The sequence below is a fragment of the Dermacentor albipictus genome, chromosome 9 (genome assembly GCF_038994185.2).
Source record: "Dermacentor albipictus isolate Rhodes 1998 colony chromosome 9, USDA_Dalb.pri_finalv2, whole genome shotgun sequence".
Taxonomy (NCBI): Eukaryota; Metazoa; Arthropoda; class Arachnida; order Ixodida; family Ixodidae; genus Dermacentor; species Dermacentor albipictus.
In genome coordinates, this window is record NC_091829.1 from 35,772,150 (window position 1) to 35,791,312 (window position 19,163).

Below are 19,163 nucleotides of genomic sequence, written 5' to 3' on the forward strand. Positions count from 1 at the left end.
ATTTTTTTATAGTCCAGTGGTGCAAAAAATATCATCATCAGGAATGGCTCATACGCGTGTAAGCAAGCAAAGATGCAATGGATGAATATAAATGAAGAAACGAAAGAAGGAAAGAAACTCGTTAAAACGGACGTTTGGGCGAGTTGGTAAGCCATTTTAAACAGAACAGCGCGTATTTTGACAGGGACAAGGAGGGAGACGGACGAGCGCTGACTTGCAACTGAAGTTGCAAGTTGCGCTGTTCTGTTTAAAATAAGAAAGAAAGAACGAAATAACCTTTAGGTGGTGCATTAGGTGCTCGCACATGTAGTCGACGTCGACATACAGCGCCATACGTTTACTTCACATTGCGGCCCGATATGTCTTGCGAGAAGTTTGACCCACCTGAAGCAGGCTTTCGCCTTCACGTGTTACAGGAACGTACCATGCTGCCGAACTGTTTTTATTTGTTATTACGAGCTTGCGTATTTTGTTCCTATTACCTAAAATTACTTAATATTAGCTAAACCTCTGCGTTATTGCGCAATAACTTGACATTACGACGTAACGCGTACAAACTACGCGCGCTTTTTTTTTTTAACTACCGCAGCGCCGCAGCGGCACGTAAAACCCAGAGTTTATGCTTGATTTGCAAAGAGAAGTCTCAAGTTAGTGTTTACATATAGCTGAGGTATGATTTTTATTTAGCGCAGCTGTACTAGCATTTAACTTTCGCAACACGTTAACGCGAAATCACAAAAGCGCAGCAAAATGCAAAGGAAGAAGAAAAGGAAGAAAGGAAGAAAAAAGTTTTCCTCGTCGCTGCGTTGCGCCACCTGTGGAATGAAGGCGGAGTCTTAGCCCGAGGGTCCAGTTCAAAACAACAAACGTACAAAAACGCCGCGTCGAACTTCGGCCCGACAAGTTTTTTTCTTCTCCTTTCGCAAGCGCTGCGTGCTGGCTGACAAGCGACGGACGATGCGACGAAGGTATCGCGAATGACGGAGCGGCAGCTGTGAACGAACTTCTCGACGGAGACGCCGATTCTCGTGGGACCGTCCCATTCGGGAATGCTGCGTTCTCGCCCGTGACAGCGGCGGCGGAAGCAGGTTTAGCCATTGCAGCTCTCACGTTGCAGTTTTCTGTGTCTTCTTATCCTTTCCTCTCTCTCCCTCTCTCTCGTCAACGAGCCGACCTCTCGTCGTCGCCATGGTTCGGACCTCGGGGACAGCAGTGCGCCTGCCGAGAGACTGCGAGTCCTGACGTCCTGCGCGCAGCGCTAGCGAGAGTGTCACTTGCACCTGACGCGCTCGATCCGTACCGTCATTTGAACAGCGTGTGTGCGCGCGAACACCAAGCGGTGCGTCAAGAAACGCTATGTCGTCGACGACCGCGGAACGGACCCGCTCGCCTCCGAGCCTGGGGTCGTCGAGCAGCGGAAGCAGCACTCCGCGGCCGCTGCTCATATCAGACACAAAGGACTTGCGCGCCGTGATCGGCTGTCAGATGCTCCTCTTGCACGCTCTCCGTAAGCGCCGAAGACGGATGATCCTGGACCGTCGCACGTACGCGGTGCAGAACACGATGCTTTTGCGCCGCGTCCAGAGACGACAGTCCAGGATCCACTTTCTCATGAGCATCCTGAAGACTGCCTTCTCGGCCGGCCTTGGCCGGGACCTGTGCCCGAACCGAGTGCCAAACTCCAACCACGTCTCGTCCTCGGCAGACTTCGTCGACGGCCTTTACGAGGGCGACACTGAGCTGGACGACGCGTCACAGGACGCCAACGACCGCCTCCTGACCCCGGGGCTCATTGGCGACGACGTCTGGCTGAACACGTTCAGGGTCGGGAAGGATCTCTACCATTTCCTGCTCACTGAACTCAAGCCCTTCATGACGATGGACCAGGCAGCCAACGGTGGCCACCCGCCGTACGAACAGCGCGTCGCCATAGCGCTCTGGCGTCTCGGCAAGGTCTGGGATGACCCGGCATTGCTGAGGGCCTTCGGAGTGACAGGCGACACGGTCGGCGCCATCGTGCGGGAGTTCTGTTCGGCAGTCGTGAAGGTGCTGATGCCCCGATTTGTGCAGGTAATCAAAAGGCCACAACTGGTTAGCCACTCCAGTTGGCTATCCAACTTGGCTAAGACGAGTGCTGCACGTCATGGTTGACGCGACTAGTGCCCGTGCGTAATTGACAAGAGACATAAATCAGTGCAACACTCACTAACTTCTCAGTGACTGTAGCTCCAACTCCTACAACAGAATGAGAAAAATGCTGTTTCCTCGTTTGCAGTGTTTATATTGTTTGAATTATAGAAAAATAATCAGCTTTGTCCAAATGAAAACTAAGGCTATGAGTAACCCGATTTCCCTTATGCTCTCCTTGGCTTCATTATTGTCTGATGTCTGGCAACTAACAGAGAGATGAAGCCCTCTATTGCCGTTATTCTTACTCAGTCTGCAGGTTAGGAACAGCCGGGTAGCAATGGCTGTGGTTAAAACAGAAACTAGATATTGAATGACATCTTGCGTAATCTGCCAGGTCAAGGCTTTGTTTTCATTCATGTTATCTTTTTCTGCAACGAACAAACTGAAGTAACAGCTCACTAATAGCTAGCCCAGTTTTAATGATTGCTGTTAAAACAGATGGTATTGCATTTCATGCTCAGGTACCCTTTGACGAAGACCTTGATGACATCACTGACCAGTTTCGTGAAAAGGCTGGCCTTCCACAGTGCGCTGGCGCCCTCTGCTTTGCACACGTCCCCATCCAGCCACCACCAGATGACGACTCTGGCGAGTACACCAACCCAGAAGGCTGGAACTCCATCGTTGTGCAAGCCGTTGTCGGCGCTGACCGGCGTTTTTGGGATCTCAACATCGGCTGGCCTGGCAGCACGCAGGTATCCCAGGTCTTGCGCAGCTCCAGCCTCTGGAAGAAGGGCGAGGAAGGCACACTCTTCGTCGGCCACGATGAGGACAATCCCCAAGTGGGACGTACACACAGGGTTCTTGCTGCGGGTGCAGGCTACCCTCTCCGCAACTGGATCATCACGCCGTTCCTCAACCCGGACGAACGGCAACTCCGTTTCAACCGTGCGCTCTGCGAGGTCCTCTCGGTCGGCGAGGTGGCATTCAGGCACCTCGAGGCGCGCTTCCCGTATCTGCTGCGTCACAATGGCAGCGGTGTTGACCTGATGCCGAGCATTGTGGCTGCGTGCAGCACACTGCACAACATGTGCGAGGAGTGGGGTGATGGCATTGGTGACGCGTGGCTTGCCGAGGCTTCGAGGCATGCACTGCCACAGCCGCATCCTGGTGCGGATCCAGCTCGCGACATGTCACGGTGCCTTGAGGCAGAAGCCATTAGGACGGCTCTATTTGCAACCGTAGTTAAGTGAGGTTAGAGTTTGCAGTTGTCAAGTGTTTTCCTTCCACAATAAGGGAAGGATCAATCATCACTTTGCTTGAGTGCTAACCATCTCAACCTCGACATGGCAAATCTGCCTTTGGCCAGCTACCTCTATCAGACTCAGTATTTGGCGAGGCCCTGAAGTCCAGATGGATTTGCCCAAAACGGTTCTTTTGAAGCTTGAGTGTTACGATGTGTGCTTTTTCAAAGTGGTGCAGAGGAGGTACGAGTGACTGTACAACAAGGACGAAACAACCTTTGGCTGGTATAATATCACAGTCAAGGGGACATATTTTGGGGCTATAGCTTTTGGCAATACTATCACATTGGCCATCAGGCACACGCTGATTGGCTGGTTGAGCACTGCGTCACGCAAGGGCGATAATATTGCCAAAGTGATAGTCTCAGAATACGTCCCCAGACCTGCTGTAGCAACTGGCTCTTTAAGATGTCTTCCAGCAAAGCTAGATCCAAGTGATGGCACCTGCTATCCTAATGCAAAACTGTCTAAATGATCATTTGTAAGCATAGTTCAGCGAGTTCACTTTTTTCACACTATCTTGCACAAGGCATACATACGGTTGCTGGCCGACCAAAGCTTTTTTCGTGGTTAGATTATTTCATATCCCACTGCTGAACAATCCAAACAATACTGCCATGGTACTTCAGTCAAGGTCCAGCTTAGGACTTCGACTTATAGTTCAGCTCATTGTTTGTTCACGTGCCCACCATTCGTACACATGGCCTGCTCAAAACTCAGCCTCGTGTTGTCACAATCTTCCCACACTTTGTGAGCAATCGGTTCATACTGGCCTCTCGCAACCACTCTGTGATGAACTGATTAGCCACAAGTGCATCGTCACATTCACCCATGTCCATACCACAGCCTATTCTCAGTGGCCAGTATCTCAACTGCACTCTGGCTTTTACCATGCAGGCACGGGCACAGAATTCTTTTTTTTTTCTTCACAGCTGATTCTTGTCTGGTTAGTATGCCAATGTAGCATTTATTGCCACTGCCTTCCATGCCATGCCTTTATTTTTTCTGTTCACATTCAGGTCATGAACAGTCATCACCTTGGCTCGTTGAAGGCATTGATTGTCATTCTAAGATTACTTGAGGAAAATCTGGGAGTGCAGCTGTCTATCACTGTGAAAATTATGGGTGGTGCATGGATTTTTCTATAATTTCACATAACATCGTTGGGAAAATGCACTGCGACTTCTTTTAGTGTTCTTACAGTTTGGCTGTGTGGGAGGATAGGCTTGCTATGTTTTTAGAACAGTCTTTAGAGCAAGTGTTTCACATTAACAGCTGAATAATTTTGTCATGAAATTTCTGGCTCTTAAATCTGAACACTTTGGAGTATATCACTAAGTCTATATGATATTTGGTTAGTAATACTCATCGTGGATAAATCTTTCTGATATGCTGAAGTTTTTTTGTGTTTTTTTTTTGCATCCAAATGGTAGAAATTGTAAGCTAAGTGAGGTTGATCATTGCCATTCAATGAACCTGCGACAAGCAAGTGGCTCCAGCAACGGTAATACAGAAAGCGACAAGGCCGTTCGGAGCCAAAGGGCAGAAGTTTAGACAAATCCATGGACTGACGTCATTCCTATGCTGGTTTAGCCACCATACTGGTGGACATAATGCGTGCCCCAGCACCAGATTTTCCTCTGGTGGTCTTGCTGTGAAACTGTGTTGTTGAGATGGGCAGACAAGCTGACACCTGTTGTGCAAGTGTTCTTCTGGAGAGCTGTGCACTGAGGTATGCTCTCTTTGTACTCACTGTTGCAGAAGTGCAGCAATATTATTTGTCTATGTGGAGGGAGGAGGGTGCAGAAAATGCTGCTGTGATTGTCGAGCTTCGTTCTTACAAAGTAGAGTTGCCTTGGGTTCAGCTGTTCAAATACAAGGCGAATGTAGATATGGGGCAGTATTCTTGCACGATCATTGCACTGGGGATACAGTCACTGTTGCAATATCTCAAATGACAACATTGGATGCCGCCATTGTATACGGACAACGGTGTTCCTGGTGCAGTGACAAGCTTGCTATCGTTGCACAGTTCCAGCAACACTGCCAGGTGTGTGACGTGTCCCATGCTGATTAACGCGAGACCTCGCAAAAGTGACCACGGGAGAGTACCGCCAGTGGTTTTGCCGTGCACGCACTACTCTGCATAAGGTTTGTTGCATTTATGTGGGGAGGGAAGTGAGAGTGGTGAAAGTGGGGTTTTGATGTTTGGTCAACTGTCCACATGTTGTTGCACTCTTTATGCACCTTGAAAACAAATTTGTTAATTCATAGTGGATGACATTAAGGAACAAAGCAGGTGCTCAGTTGTCAGAAAAAATATGAAGAGGCCCAATATTGCTAAACATAGAAATACTGAATTTCGTGGCTATATACTTGGAAAGGATATGAGCAGCTCGGACTACACTTGTAGAAGAGGGCTTAACATGGACAAACTTGATATTGTACCTTGCCATTACTTCGTAAACAGTACAGCTGGCAAAAACTGCCTAACCAGCACAAAATTTCCATATACATTGTAGTTTATCGTCACTTTTGTCATATTTTTAAGTGCTCAAATCGGTACTGTGAATGCTTGAATGTCTTTTCATGTTAGTTTCATGTCATATCTTTTCATGTCAGTTTGGACAGGATTGCCCAATGTAAAGCACCCTCTTTGCGCATCGTTTCAAGCTCTTTTAATGTTGTGTATACAACAGGGTACGGCTGGTCACAGTTTCTACAACTCCACATCACAAGACGGCCATCATATGGCTTTTGAGAATCTCGTGCTTTGTAAAGGTCACACAAGGACTGTCCACTGAGACTAGAAGAAAAAAAGGCATTCCTTAGTTTGGCAGGGGAAGCACTTCTACATTTTCTTGTATTTTTATGCTTTTTTTGTTTGTGATGCATGTAGACATGCAGTGTCACAGTACGTCATTACTACTCACATGTTTTATAGAATTTGCTTAGTGGTGCCTCTTATAATTATCTGTTGTGTGTGTTTACAAAGAATTTGCATTCCAGCATTTTGGCATTGAAATGCCATTTTTTTTTATTCTTACCTGACAAAAGTGATGTCAATTCCATTTACGGGTATTTGAGGATCAGAAGCAGCAAGCGCGTTCATGTATTTGTAGCTTGTAAGCTGCTACAGTCCTTGTTGAAAATTTCTACAGCTGCATTTTTAATGTGGTGAAATGCAAGAGCGCTTACGTACGGGTCTTTTGGTGCATGTTAAAAGAACCACGGGTGCCTAAAATTAATCTGGAGCCCCCCCCCCCCCCCCCCCCCCCCCCCCCGCTGTCGTGTGTCTGATGGCGTCTGTGTTGCTTTTGGGGGTTGAATTCATGGTTTAACCTTGCATTCCAGAATCATATGATTGGGCAATGTACTGACGCACTATAGAACATTTCTTGCATTAACGCCAGACAACGCTGTTTGCTCTCCTAATCTTCATATAATCTCTGGCACAATACAGGAGAACCATAACTGGCTATAGTGACAAATCTTTATGTGGCTTTGAAACTTTTGACATTGGCTGTACACTGTGAAACCAACAAAGAACGGCCCGCATGATTGCTGTTTCAAGTTGTCAAATGTTTTTGCCTTTTACATGGTGCGTTCTTGAACGCAAGCTCTTCTTAGAACACATCACTAAGTGGTGTTTCAATTCCTACTCACGTTGCTTGAGTATTGATGTGTTGCCTTCCTTCTGCACATGTTACTTTGCTGTATCGACACGCTGGTGATTAATGGTTCTTTTTGCAGATACTTGCATAGTTCAGAACACTGTTGTATCCTGTGTCCAGCTTGGAACACTAGGAAGTGGTCACATATCATTTTAACTAAGCGAGGTCACAACACTTGAACATGTAAATAGTAGTGGCAGAAATTGGTGCACTGATATGCACTTTTATGTTTTCTGTGAAGTTGAAAAGCCCAGCTGAGTATGCTGTTCCACTGTCTATATCACACTGCTCACATTTAATGCATGTCATGTCACGATGTCATTAAGTCATGAACGCTACATTTTGGCAGCTAATAAGATCCTCCAGTAATAGGGCATGTGAAATCGTGGTGAAAGGAGGTTTCCAAAATGTGTTGTCTTCCATGCGTAAGCTGTCACAAGTGGCAGCCTGTCGCCAAATGCGGGACCAACCCCTTTTCCCACTTCATGGGCTGTGATGCTGACTACTCATTTAATATACATTAACCACGCGCCTTAACCTTGCACTGTATGCCCCCCCTCTCTAGTTCTTTAAAGAACATTTATTGGTTATGGAGCTAGAAAACAAACACATGAAGTTTTAGGACCATGTGGGTGTTCTTTTTGCGACCAGGCATGTAGCGAGAATACTTGGTTCCAGAAGTACATGATCCTTGATGAGATCTCACTGTGTTAAATTATTAGGTGCATTCTTCTTTTCATTTCAAACGGTAAGAAGTAATATCTGGTTTCACGATTGTGCTGCTGCTGTTATGCACTGTATTTTCTCCAGGCTTTGGTGAACTGTGTAATGGTTTAATTATTAATCAGTGCAGGGAACTTTTACATCTGGGAAACTAACCAGCATAAGTGCTCGACAATGTTTAGTCTGCAAAAGGTTAATTTAATAGTCATACGTATCAAAAGCAAATAAAATGCTGTTGCATAATGAAATTCCCTGTGTAGACGGTTTTGCATAGCTTTCTACAGGTGCATATGAATTTTATCATGCTTCTCGTTACAGGGTTCAATTTTTAACAGCTCCTGTGCCACCTGATAGTCTCTCTCACGGCCCAATGCTGTGTGAGAACAGGAATTTAGTTAGGCTAAATGGGCTTGTGTTACTATTACTACAATATTACTATTTGCATGAAACTGCAAATGTCATATATCTTTAGATCTTTGACAATTTACAGTTGTTATTAGTACTAGGCTTAAACTTCTTCTGAAGCAGCACTGTGCGTGACATTCAGTTAAAGCATCTTCCACTGATGAAGGAACAAAAGCTTGTGGAGGAGGGGGTTAATTGCAAGCACATGTAGTTTTATATCCCTGGCTCCTTTTTCTGCCATTTTTTAAAAGTGTATTGATACTCTTGCATGCGATTGAGTCATTTCTCTAGTTGCACTTCCTGACAGTACGAATCAACTTGCACACAGACCGGATGCACGCTTGAAGTGGCTTGTTTGAAGTGTCAAACCTCCCACTTTGCGCCATGTCGGGAGTATCTGCTAAACAGAAAATTTGGAGCTAACTTTACTCGTGTAATGCTTGAAGCTACGTAGCTCAAAACTGTGCAATTTTATGGTGCAATGGTCTATTTCGAGAAACCTTTAGCTCCGTCCTAGTTCAAATAAATGTGAAACTCCTTGACATGCGTTTGTTAGGCAACTGACAAAACGATCTGAAGGAAACTGCCCTGTTGCATAAGAGGAAGTGAAATCCTAGCGACTACTGGGAGCAGATCCTTATTGTTATATTGGAGTCGCATCTTAGTCCGAACTCTGCATGACAAGAAGTACTATAGGAAAATTTTAAATGACACTTTATTTTTTTTTTACTAGTTTGCGACGTCTGCATAAGAGCTATTTACAAATTGTTTGCCAAAGTAGTGTATTGCACGCCTATATGGCCTGTTTTAGATGCCTAAAATCTTTTGTTTACAGAACTGCAATGGTTATGGTTTTATCAAGAGTTACAAAGCTGCGAATTCTCATGTCTCCTGATTTGCATTGCTCTTCTGGATAAAAATAAAAACTTCGAGTTTAGATGCGAAAATCTGCTTCCAGCATTCAGTAGAACTGACTGTTCTCCTTCAGTACAAATAAACTTCATTCGAATCACTTTAACAGTTGCCTGATGTAGGCATCCTTGCATATTGCAAGTGCTTGAATGGGAGGCTTTATTACTAGATCTTTCTCTTGACTGTCTTGATGTGCTTAGGCGTCTTGTAAATCAATAGACTGACTGCTAATGACCTGATGTCCATCCAATGCATGTTGCTTTTTGTGTACAATATTCCATGCAGTAATAAAAACAAACGTTTTTGCTAATACTAACTCTATTTTTACCATTTAAACATTGCCAATGTCTGTCTCGATAACACTGTTACAAAATACATTCATGTGCTGTACAAAATGTCCTTTGTGTCATTGTGCTGTTGGTGAAGGCATTAAAAAGAAATGTTGCGGTGTTGTAGGGAGAAATTCCATCTGGCTTTTTCTCAATCAAAAAAGGACTAGTATTTTTAATAACCCAAGTTTTGCCTTGCTGTATTTTTTTCTTTTTTTTTTTTGGAGGTGGTGCAGTCCTTTTACAACAGCGAAATAATAAAATTCCTGCACGAGTAGTCATTAACTGAACAGCGCACTTTACGAAGCAGAATGCTCGTAGAACTCGTGCCAATGTCTCCTTGAATAACTGGAAATTCGGAGTTGGAGAGTCTTGAACATTCTGCATATGCCAAAATGAGCTATGAAGAATTTTTAGAAATTGCCCGTAGCAGATAACACAATTCCAATCTTTGGCCTGGATTGCTCAAAGTGGTGCATAGTACTTGCAGAAGAAACGAAAATGCATAATTGACTAAATAAAATTGGAGTAACATTAAAACTTAATTTAGGGCGCATATAGAAGTTAAAGTGAAGGCACATCCACCTGGTGTGAATTTTAAGACTAGAACCAGTCTTGAGATAAGTGCTGTCAAACTTTCACTAAGTTTGTTTTAGAAATGAGTAGACAATTCAGCAGGAGATGATGATGCCAGGAGATGTAAATACCTGAGCACATCGATGACAAACATTAGTTGTCGTGATAAAGAGTGCTGCAAAGTGCTACAGGGAAAGCTATCTCAATTTTGGTTCAACAGACCACGAAGCTGTGACTGAACAAGAATCTGTCACAAATGATAAAGCAATACTTCCATTCTTGAATAATATGCCTTAGCTTTTGGCACAAACTGGTTTTACATGTGAAAGAAAAAAATATTTTTTTGCACATTCTGTTTGCACTGATTTATTCAGGAATAACACCCAAGTCAAGCACCGTCTTGGTAGCAATGCTGAGCTTTGGAAATTCACAGCAGCATCACAAATCTTGCTTAGAGTTACAAGTTTGGACTAGAAGTGCTCTAGATATTAAATGCGACAACTTCAGGAGTCTCAAAAACGGCACATGGCAGTGAATAGCTCGCCTTTACATGAGAATTGCAGTCATTCTATGTTCATTTGGGTTGTAACAAAACATGACGGCATTAGCATTGAATAACGCATGCAAAATGATCACAGCACAGCAAAATAAAAACAGCTTCAAAACAGCAAACAGCAAATGAGCTTCTTTTCAGCTTCAATGTTGTCTCTCTCTCTCACACACACACACAAACACACACACACACACGTATGCTACACTAAAAAAAGTTCACAGACCGACTGATTCTGCTGCCTTGAAAACATGTCCTGTATACAAAGTTAAAAGAGCAGCAGTAAAACTATAGTGAACATCTTAGTGGAATGCCATTAAAACTAGAACAATGGGCCTCACCAAAACCATAAAAACACTGCAAGAACTTTTCTAAAAATGTATTCAGCAAAAGGGTTTTGTTATAAAGAGGAAAAAAAGAACATTTCAAAACGTTTCTAAAAATGTCTCCTTCAAACAGGTTACATCAAAAAGTGTCCAAAAGCATTTCTATGAAGTGTCTTCCATCAAACAGTTTTTGCCAAAAAATGGCAGGCACTTCTACAAACAGACTAAAGAAATATCTTAAGACTAAAAAACAAGAAGTCACAAATAACTGCAAGCTCAACAGTGATTGAATGTCAATGACAGCAAAATGTAAAAGGCTGCTAAACAACAATAGCATAAACATCTTCGCTTGCAAAACAACTACTTTTACAACACTAACTGCCTTGTCAAGGACGGTTACACAATTTTGCAGGACTTGTTTGCATCTGTCCTTTTAAAAAGGTGTTTTGTTTCAAACCCAAATATGGGTTCCATTATCCAAAATGATTGAGAAACAACAAATACTCTCACATTTGCATCCATAAGTCGAACAACATTTTATACCTGGCTTAATGACATGCCAATTCCCCCCCCCCCCCCCCTTAAATGTGAGACTTTAAGCCACTTCATTAAGATACCAGTTTCCTGGAAAATTTAATTTGAGAAATTTTGCCTACCTGAAATATTCTAACGGGTATAATTTATGAAACTTCTTAATCTAATCTTACATTGGTTGCAGAGCGTAAATACGCAGTTTCTAAATATTCAAAATATTGCGACTCTTGGCATAGAATATACAGAAAAAGGCTTCAGTCCCGAAATTCGGCAAAATTGCATTCAAATTGCCAAGCAGAGTTGATCTTAAGATAAAGCTTCCTTTTAAAATGGCTACCATTTTCTCCAAGAAAAAAATTTAAAATTCACAGTGCAATAGAAGTATAACTTAAGGCTAATGCAACCACACCAGCGCAAAAGTATTTGCATTGTCAAACACAGCTCAAAACAGTGAATTGTCAATAGGAAAAGAGTAACAGCAACAAAGGTTGAGTTTCATCAGTTTGACTTGGCATGATTAGTGCTAACTATACAGTGGATTCTCTTTAAACGGAACTTCAAGGGACCAGGGAAATTGGTTCTGTTTTTTGGGAGTTTCATTTACTAAGAGACATCGCAGAGAGCATTACACGACTACAAAACCAACCAACCATGAGGATGGTGTTCTGTTTAAGCAGCAGTTCCGTTTAACTGGTTTCCGTTTATCAAGATTCCACTGTACTAAGCTATACACTCAGTCCGTCATCGTTAAACTGCCTTCACTTGAATAAAGTTGATGTCATTTAGGAATCTTCCTCAGTTCCATGGCCCTATGTTATTCAACTACAAAAAACAGTATAGCCGTGTTTAAAAAGTCAGTGGCATTTCATATGACCCAGTCATCTGCACAAAGCAGTCCACATGTTTTGACTATTCACTCAAACTAATCTGCCATTGAGCTAGCGTTCTGCGTAACACATTAAGAGTGGGCTTGCCCTATGATGCCCTATGTTTTATCACATCAAGCAGTGCGGTGCTATGTACAATATGTCATAGATTACGGAATACAGGAAATGTACACACACTCATCTCGCAGATATTTCAGTCAAGTGAACCTGCATGCAGAACAAGACTGCTTCAGAGATTCCCTGGGAGCTAAATGACAAAGGTCCCACTGCAACAACTGAAGACTACCGCATGACACCGTTCTCGACAAGGTGACAATTACAGACAAATAAAAATTAAATGGAAATGTCGAGCTACGTCTCCTTGAGTGCATAGTTGACGTCATCAACGCTGACATTCAACTGGATCTTGTGGAAGAGATCGTTTGTTCCAAGCTCTGACAGTAGCAGTCGGCAGCTTGACAGACGTGAGCTGATGCTTGAAACCTCAGAAAAGGTTGGCGGCTTTACTCCTGTACATAACAGAAAGGAGAAATAGTGAGCTGTAACAAAAATGCATTAGCAAACAGCATCATACAACTATCAGTTTCAAAGTACAGTCAAACCTTAATATATCGAACATGGATATATCAAATTATTGTGTATATCGAACAATTTCTATATCGCCTGGAAAATCACATGCATTTTTAATTTTCGATTTCAAAAGTGGTCGGACGTAAAATGGATATATCGAACTACGCCACTCCAGACCGCATGGACTGCTGCGCACTATAGCTGCACACATCAACTATGCCGACGGCTCCATTTGAATGTGGCGGCGCATGCATATGGTGGCTTGGCTAGTTCGACGACGTCAACAACGCATTGCATTTGCCGTACTAACTCCTCCTTGGTTCTGCACTCCGTGCCTGCTGTGCCTCGCGAGGAATGGCAGTTTGCTTCCACAAAGACCCGTGACAGTGCATGTTCACTGGGCTCACTCATAGACGCCACGGCAGACGCCACTTAATACCTTGTTACTGACAGTGTTTCAACGTGCTTCGAATGACGAACGTAGAGATCGCAGTGGAAGTAGCAGCCAAATGAAGACGCTGCTGAGGCTGGTGCCGCAAGCGCTGATGTTGCCCTGCTCCCAACTTCAACTGAGGCTATAGCTGCTTTTGCCCTTCTATGACACTACTTTGGTACAATAGAAGGCACCACCCTATTGTTTGTGGATCATTTAGACTATGTTGAGGATGCCATGGTTAAGCAGGTGTCAGCCATGGTGGCTGACAATAAGAAGCAGGCTGCAGTACTTTCAGCCAAAGAAATAAATACTTTCTGTGAAACTTCCAAGTGAGTGAGTATTTACTGTACCACGATTGGTTCATTGATTGATTTGTACGCATTCTTTACACGTTACATTTTCTTCTCTATTCTTTCACGTTCTTTTTACATTTTCCCGTCGAAAATGTTAAATTTTCTACTAGAAACAAAATTTCTTTTTTTTTGTGCTTGAAAGTGGCCAAAGAAGCTGCGAAGAAATAACAGCAAATGCATACATAAGAAGCTGTTTGTAAGAAGCACACGCTCTTCAGGTATTTGTATGCGAATCCGCGCATGCTGTGCAAGACGCTGCAAAATTTTTTGAATGCCCCATGTACTATTCAAGTCGAGTACCGTATTTACTCGCATAATGATCGCACCTTATTGTAAAAAGAAATTGATGCAAATTTAGGGGTGCGATCATTACGCGGGTTAAATTTCCTGCGAAAAGAAACAAATTTTTTTTCAAGCTGCGTTTGCTGCGGGACACCAAAACAAAAATGGCGGCTGACGGAGAAAGCTGAATGCACGGAACAAAGTTCTTTTTCTCGCGAGTACATTATGCGCTTTGAAGCAGTTTCTTCTGTATCAGAATTGAATAATATTGTTACTGTCGGCAAGTTTGCGGCAATAACATAGCTACGACCACTTTGAGGGGACAGAAACAGAGATGGGTGCGCTTGGCTGCCAGTGACAGGAACTCATGACAGGCACGCTGCAGAAACTGCAGCATTTGTGTTCACTACTATCCTAAAACGGCACGCATCCGTGGGTGGGCGAATATCTTAGCATTTGTGTTCACTACTATCCTAAAACGGCACACTTCCGCTAAGGGTGGGCAAATATCTTAGCTGTGTTACAAGCGTTGACATGTGAATAGGGTACACTTCTAACGTATCAGTGTAAACGTGGTACTATCGTTGCCGCTCGCGATTTGTTGCGTGCCCACGAGTGCAGAGGAGAAGAATCAAAAAGCGCCTTTTTTTGTTGTTGACCACAACCATTATAAAGCCTACAAATAAAAAAGCCAAGGCAAGTTTGGTTGTAGCCTTTTTTTCATGGAAGTGCAGAAAGTGATGAAAGGAATGAAATGGGTCCTCTGCTCAAGAATGTTTGGTGTGTGCAGATCGCTTGGTATGTCTTGGAAGAGTCGTTCGCGTAGCATTCGACAGATGGCAAGCGCAATCATCATTAGCTAGACTTGGCACGGGTCATATCACTGTGGCAAGTTTAGGGTGCGATCGTTACACGGGAAAGGAAAGAAAGCTAATTTTGACGACAATATTCAGGGGTAAGATCATTACACGAGTGTGATCATTATGCAGGTAAATACGGCACCGTATTTACACAACTGTAAGTCGACTTATTTTTTAAAATTTGAAGATCTGAAGTGAGGGGGTAGACTTTCTGAAAACCAAAACATGGAACCGAAAAAAAAAAAGCGAGACCAACGGGATATCGGGGGAGCTACAACGTAGTTACAATTTTATGTTTGCTCTATGGCCCTCCCACCCGTAGCTTGCCGCTATCCCGCACGTCTGTTCGCTTTTTGGAAGGGTTTTTCAACATTTTTGAGAGTTTTACAGTACACACAGCACTCATGGGGGTGCGTCGATAGTTCATGAAGAGCAGACACCGCTCGCGTGTTTCTCTTTCCTTGTAGCTTTTTAGTTTCATGCGTTTGATTTGACTGCCGGCCGCGTCCTAATTCCGTGCTTCCTCAGTTGTCAAGAGTGCTCCGAGTCCAATAAACATTCAGCGCTTGTTCACAGCAGCATTGAAGAGGGCTGCCATCCTTTATGCTGAAGAAACAAATAGCTGCGCAGTGGGCCGCAAGTCTGATGTTTCTTAATGGGTGGTGTGAGTGGCGACGGCAGCGAAGCAAAATTTTCACCTGTGACGCCAAGCAAACATGTTTCCGCAGGTCGAAGTCGGGCCGAAGTTTCCGCGGGTGAAGCTTTCCGGAGCTGAAGGCCAAGCTTGCAGCGTACGTTGCCGAAATGCGTGATCGGTCATTGTCAGTGACATGCGACATAGCCATGAGACGAGCCTGGATCTTCGCCTTTTAAGGATTTGCTCCGCTGTGAGCACGAGTAGCAGGCGACAGAAGACCGCGAACTTATGCCAACCGGACATGTCAAAAGAGCCTCCCTGACGGCTCTATGTGGTTTGTATGTATGTAAATGCGGGATTTCACTGGACGACGACGTGCTGTGGGACCATAGCAGCAATGACCATTCCAGCTACTAATAAACTTTCATTATGGAATGCGCCCGCGGGCATGCTCTTCTTTTTTCCCCCTGTCACACGCGATATGGGGAGGTAGACTTACATTCGAGTTAACTTACGATCGTGTAAATACAGTAGTTGTCCAGCTTTGTTTGTAAAAGACTTACCTTCAAGCCTGCAGATGGTGATGTGCTGGTTGTAGACCTTGGAGAAGGTTGTCTCCTCGACGCCTGTCCGACGAAATTCGGCAACCACTGCGCGCATGAAGATCTGTTCCTGTTGCGAGAGGCATCTGTATAACAGATTAAAGGCGTTCAACAAACATGACCTTGGAAGCAGCACAGATACAAATAGTTTAACATTAGTGGTTTTAGTAAGAAAGTATTCCAAGAAAAAAATCTGGGATCATGTTCTTGAAACTTCACTTGCTGTATTTACTCGAATCTCTATTTACTCAAAGTTGCATGCACCTTGGAATAGAGTGTAACCCTAAATCTGCATTACCATATTGTCATTGCCATTTCAAAATGGCCACCTCGTATGTGCTTCGAGCATAGCTGCCGTAGCTTCCTCCATGGGCTGTAATACAGTCGAACCTCGATATATCGAACAGCGCGGTGATCGCAAAATAGTTCGATATAGCCAGAATTCGATATATAAAATCACGTAGAAAACGCGTAAAAAACTAGCACAAATCAATCAATGAACCAATCGTGGCGCAATAGATACTCGCATGAAGCTTCAAACAAAGTATTTATTTCATTCGCTGAAAGTACTGAAGCAGCGTAGCCTGCTTTATATTGGCAACCGCGTGCTTGACCACGGCGTCCTCAACATAGTCCAAACGGTCCACAAGAGACGGTCCAGTGCCTTCTATTGTGCCGCAGTAGCGGCGTACAACGGCCAAAGCAGCCTCAGTTGCAGTCGGGAGCGGGGCAACATCAGCGCTTGCTGGATCAACCTCGGCAGCATCTTCGTTTGGCCGCTCAGCAGTCACTTCTGCCGCGATCTCCACGTCTGTTGACTCCGCCACTGTTCCGGCGCTGTCGTCACTGCCAACGAAGTCCTCAATGCACATGCTGTGTGGCTCAGCACCGACAAAGCGCTCCAACTGGCTCCACGGCCGCCTCGATCCCGCGCGCACGGCGGGGGCGCGGGCGCGCGTGATTGAGGCGGCCGGGCTGCACGCGAAGCGAGCGCTCCTCTCGAGACCGGCCGTGGCTGGCTCCAAGCCGCCGCGTGTGTACGCCGCTACGTTCAAATGGCGCCCTCGGCGCAACTGATGTGGGAGCTGTCGTGCGCAGCAGTCTGGAACGCCCATCGCGCCGCCGCTATCTTCGAGAGTGTTGCGGGAAAGCTCGCCTCCTGTCAACAGAGCGCACTTGGTCTGGGGCGGCGGAGTTCGATGTATCCATTTTACATCCGGCCCCGTTCGAAATAAAAAATTAAAAATGCATGCGATTTTCCACGTGATATAGAAAGTGTTCGATATACGCAATAATTCGATATATCTGTGTTCGATATATCGAGGTTTGACTGTATGTGCTTAGGTTAGTCATCCGTTCAGTTTCCAGTTTTCTGCGTTCGCTCTATCAGCACAGAAGTGCCGACTGCGAAGACACGCTGAGTTCATCATGATGCTGCAATTAAAAGGAGAGTGATCACGCGTGCAGAGATGGACGGAAGTCGGGCCGCATCATGGGCATTCGGAGTTCCCGAAACTTGTGTGCCTGACTGGCGAAATCAGGAGAGGCCCTATCTTGAAAGTGATCTGCGTTGGAGACAGAGTCTATGCATCTAAGTGCAGTGCGCTGTGTTCTTGTCACTTAGTTCGCATCGAAGCGGGAGGCCACACAAATACCAATTTGCTCGCTCCCGCTACTGCACTTCCTCACTCCGGCGTCTTGACAAAAAGTTTCTGTAGTCATTGAGCGAGACGTGTTCATGTTTGCTTGTGCATGTGTGACGCTATGCTTGTTAATTTAGTTAGTAAGCGAATATTCAAAAGTTTTTGCGACTGACAAAACTATTAATTTTCGTATAGCTATCAACTAATTTGCTATCGCAATCGATGCTTCGCCTTTCAGGCGAGACTGCGACTTTTTATTTATCACACCATTAGTGTATTGGGAGTAAATCTTTGTTTTTCCAAATGAGAGAAAGTTGTATTTCTGTATGAAAGAATGAGGTGTGCGGTAGTGTAAAGAACTTTGCTTTCTTTAGGCCATGGCAAACGGGTGCACGTTACAATTGCGGACGTTTTTTTTTTTTTTACTTGGTCACGGAAAACAGGTGCGCATTACAATCGAGTAAATACGGTATCCTTCATCTATGAGAGGCCACTGCCATGTCAATCGTCTAATTACCACACAAGCTGCCATCTTGAGTCACTGTTTCTTGAATGCTGGCCACTGATTGATTGACTGATTGGGGAATTCACCGACCCGAAGCAACTCAAGGGCTACAAGAGACGCCAGAGTGGAAGACACCAGGTGCATTTTGACTGCCTTGGCTTTTTTTTTTTACAGGCACTCGCATCGTCCAAATGGGAGGCTGCCCTAAGCAGCCCTTATCTTGAAGCACAGCTATGGGCTGTCCATCGGGCCTGCGACGCAGAAAGGCCGAGAGACTCAGAAAGGCCGAGAGGCTCGGTCTTTCTGCCGGCCTCCAACGTCGGCCTTTCTCGACCGACGTGGGAGCGGCCCGCTATGTGCTGACGCGCATTCCGAAGGACCAGAATAAAATTTTACCATACCATAAGCATGGTACACAAGGATTTGCATTGTCTCCATTGGATCGCAGCCACGATGGCCAAGAACTGAATCGACAATCTTGCACTCAGCTGCAAAACGACAAACGCGATCAGCCACCATGGATGGTCCAGCCTAGGAGGAAATGCTTTCACATCACAAGTTTCGTCAATGCAAAATGTTTTCTTCAGGAAGAAAACTGTTTGCTTCCCTAAACTGGTTAGTATTTTCTGCAGACTGCATTTTGAGGAGCAACAGTCAGCTACCGCTGTATGATGTTGCTGGTGTTTGACAAACAGGAAATATATAACAGTTTAAAACACAAAGAAGAGAGATCTCACCGCATGGCAAGGATCTTGGGCGAAGAGAACATCTCTTGAATGGCACGGTCGACGCAGGTCATACCGACTACATGCCTCGACGTTTTCTTGGGACTTTCGTGTAACGAATGCTCCGCGATTTCGGCAGCACGACGGCAGACGTCTAGGGCACGACGTGCATCTCCGGACACTGCTGCCACCTGTTTCAA

The 19,163-nt window shown here is 44.7% G+C and overlaps 2 protein-coding genes across 2 annotated transcripts in view; one reads left to right on the forward strand and one right to left on the reverse strand.

Moving 5' to 3' along the window:
- Nucleotides 1–686: 686 nt before the first annotated feature.
- On the forward strand, nucleotides 687–6,649 carry LOC135906489 (uncharacterized). The gene is made up of 2 exons (XM_065437896.2): nucleotides 687–2,070; nucleotides 2,652–6,649. The coding sequence occupies exons 1-2, from the start codon at nucleotides 1,357–1,359 to the stop codon at nucleotides 3,381–3,383; spliced, it is 1,446 nt and encodes a 481-aa protein (XP_065293968.1). The 5' UTR covers nucleotides 687–1,356; the 3' UTR covers nucleotides 3,384–6,649.
- Nucleotides 6,650–10,389: 3,740 nt separating this feature from the next.
- Nucleotides 10,390–19,163, reverse strand: part of Orc1 (origin recognition complex subunit 1) — a 34,682-nt gene continuing 25,908 nt past the window's right edge. Inside the window, exons 15-17 of the mRNA XM_065437895.2 lie at nucleotides 18,976–19,154; nucleotides 16,052–16,176; nucleotides 10,390–12,859 (exon numbers count right to left, since the gene is read on the reverse strand). Of these exons, the coding sequence (XP_065293967.1) occupies nucleotides 12,702–12,859; nucleotides 16,052–16,176; nucleotides 18,976–19,154 (462 nt within the window). The 3' untranslated portion in view covers nucleotides 10,390–12,701. The remainder of the gene's footprint in view (nucleotides 12,860–16,051; nucleotides 16,177–18,975; nucleotides 19,155–19,163) is intronic.

What these genes read in the sequence shown, in the direction of transcription:
- LOC135906489 (XM_065437896.2), top strand. Translation starts at nt 1,357, where the DNA reads ATGTCGTCGACGACCGCGGAACGGACCCGCTCGCCTCCGAGCCTGGGG. An exon ending in TGATGCCCCGATTTGTGCAG is followed by an intron (nt 2,071 to 2,651) that starts GTAATCAAAAGG and finishes TTTCATGCTCAG; the next exon opens with GTACCCTTTGACGAAGACCT.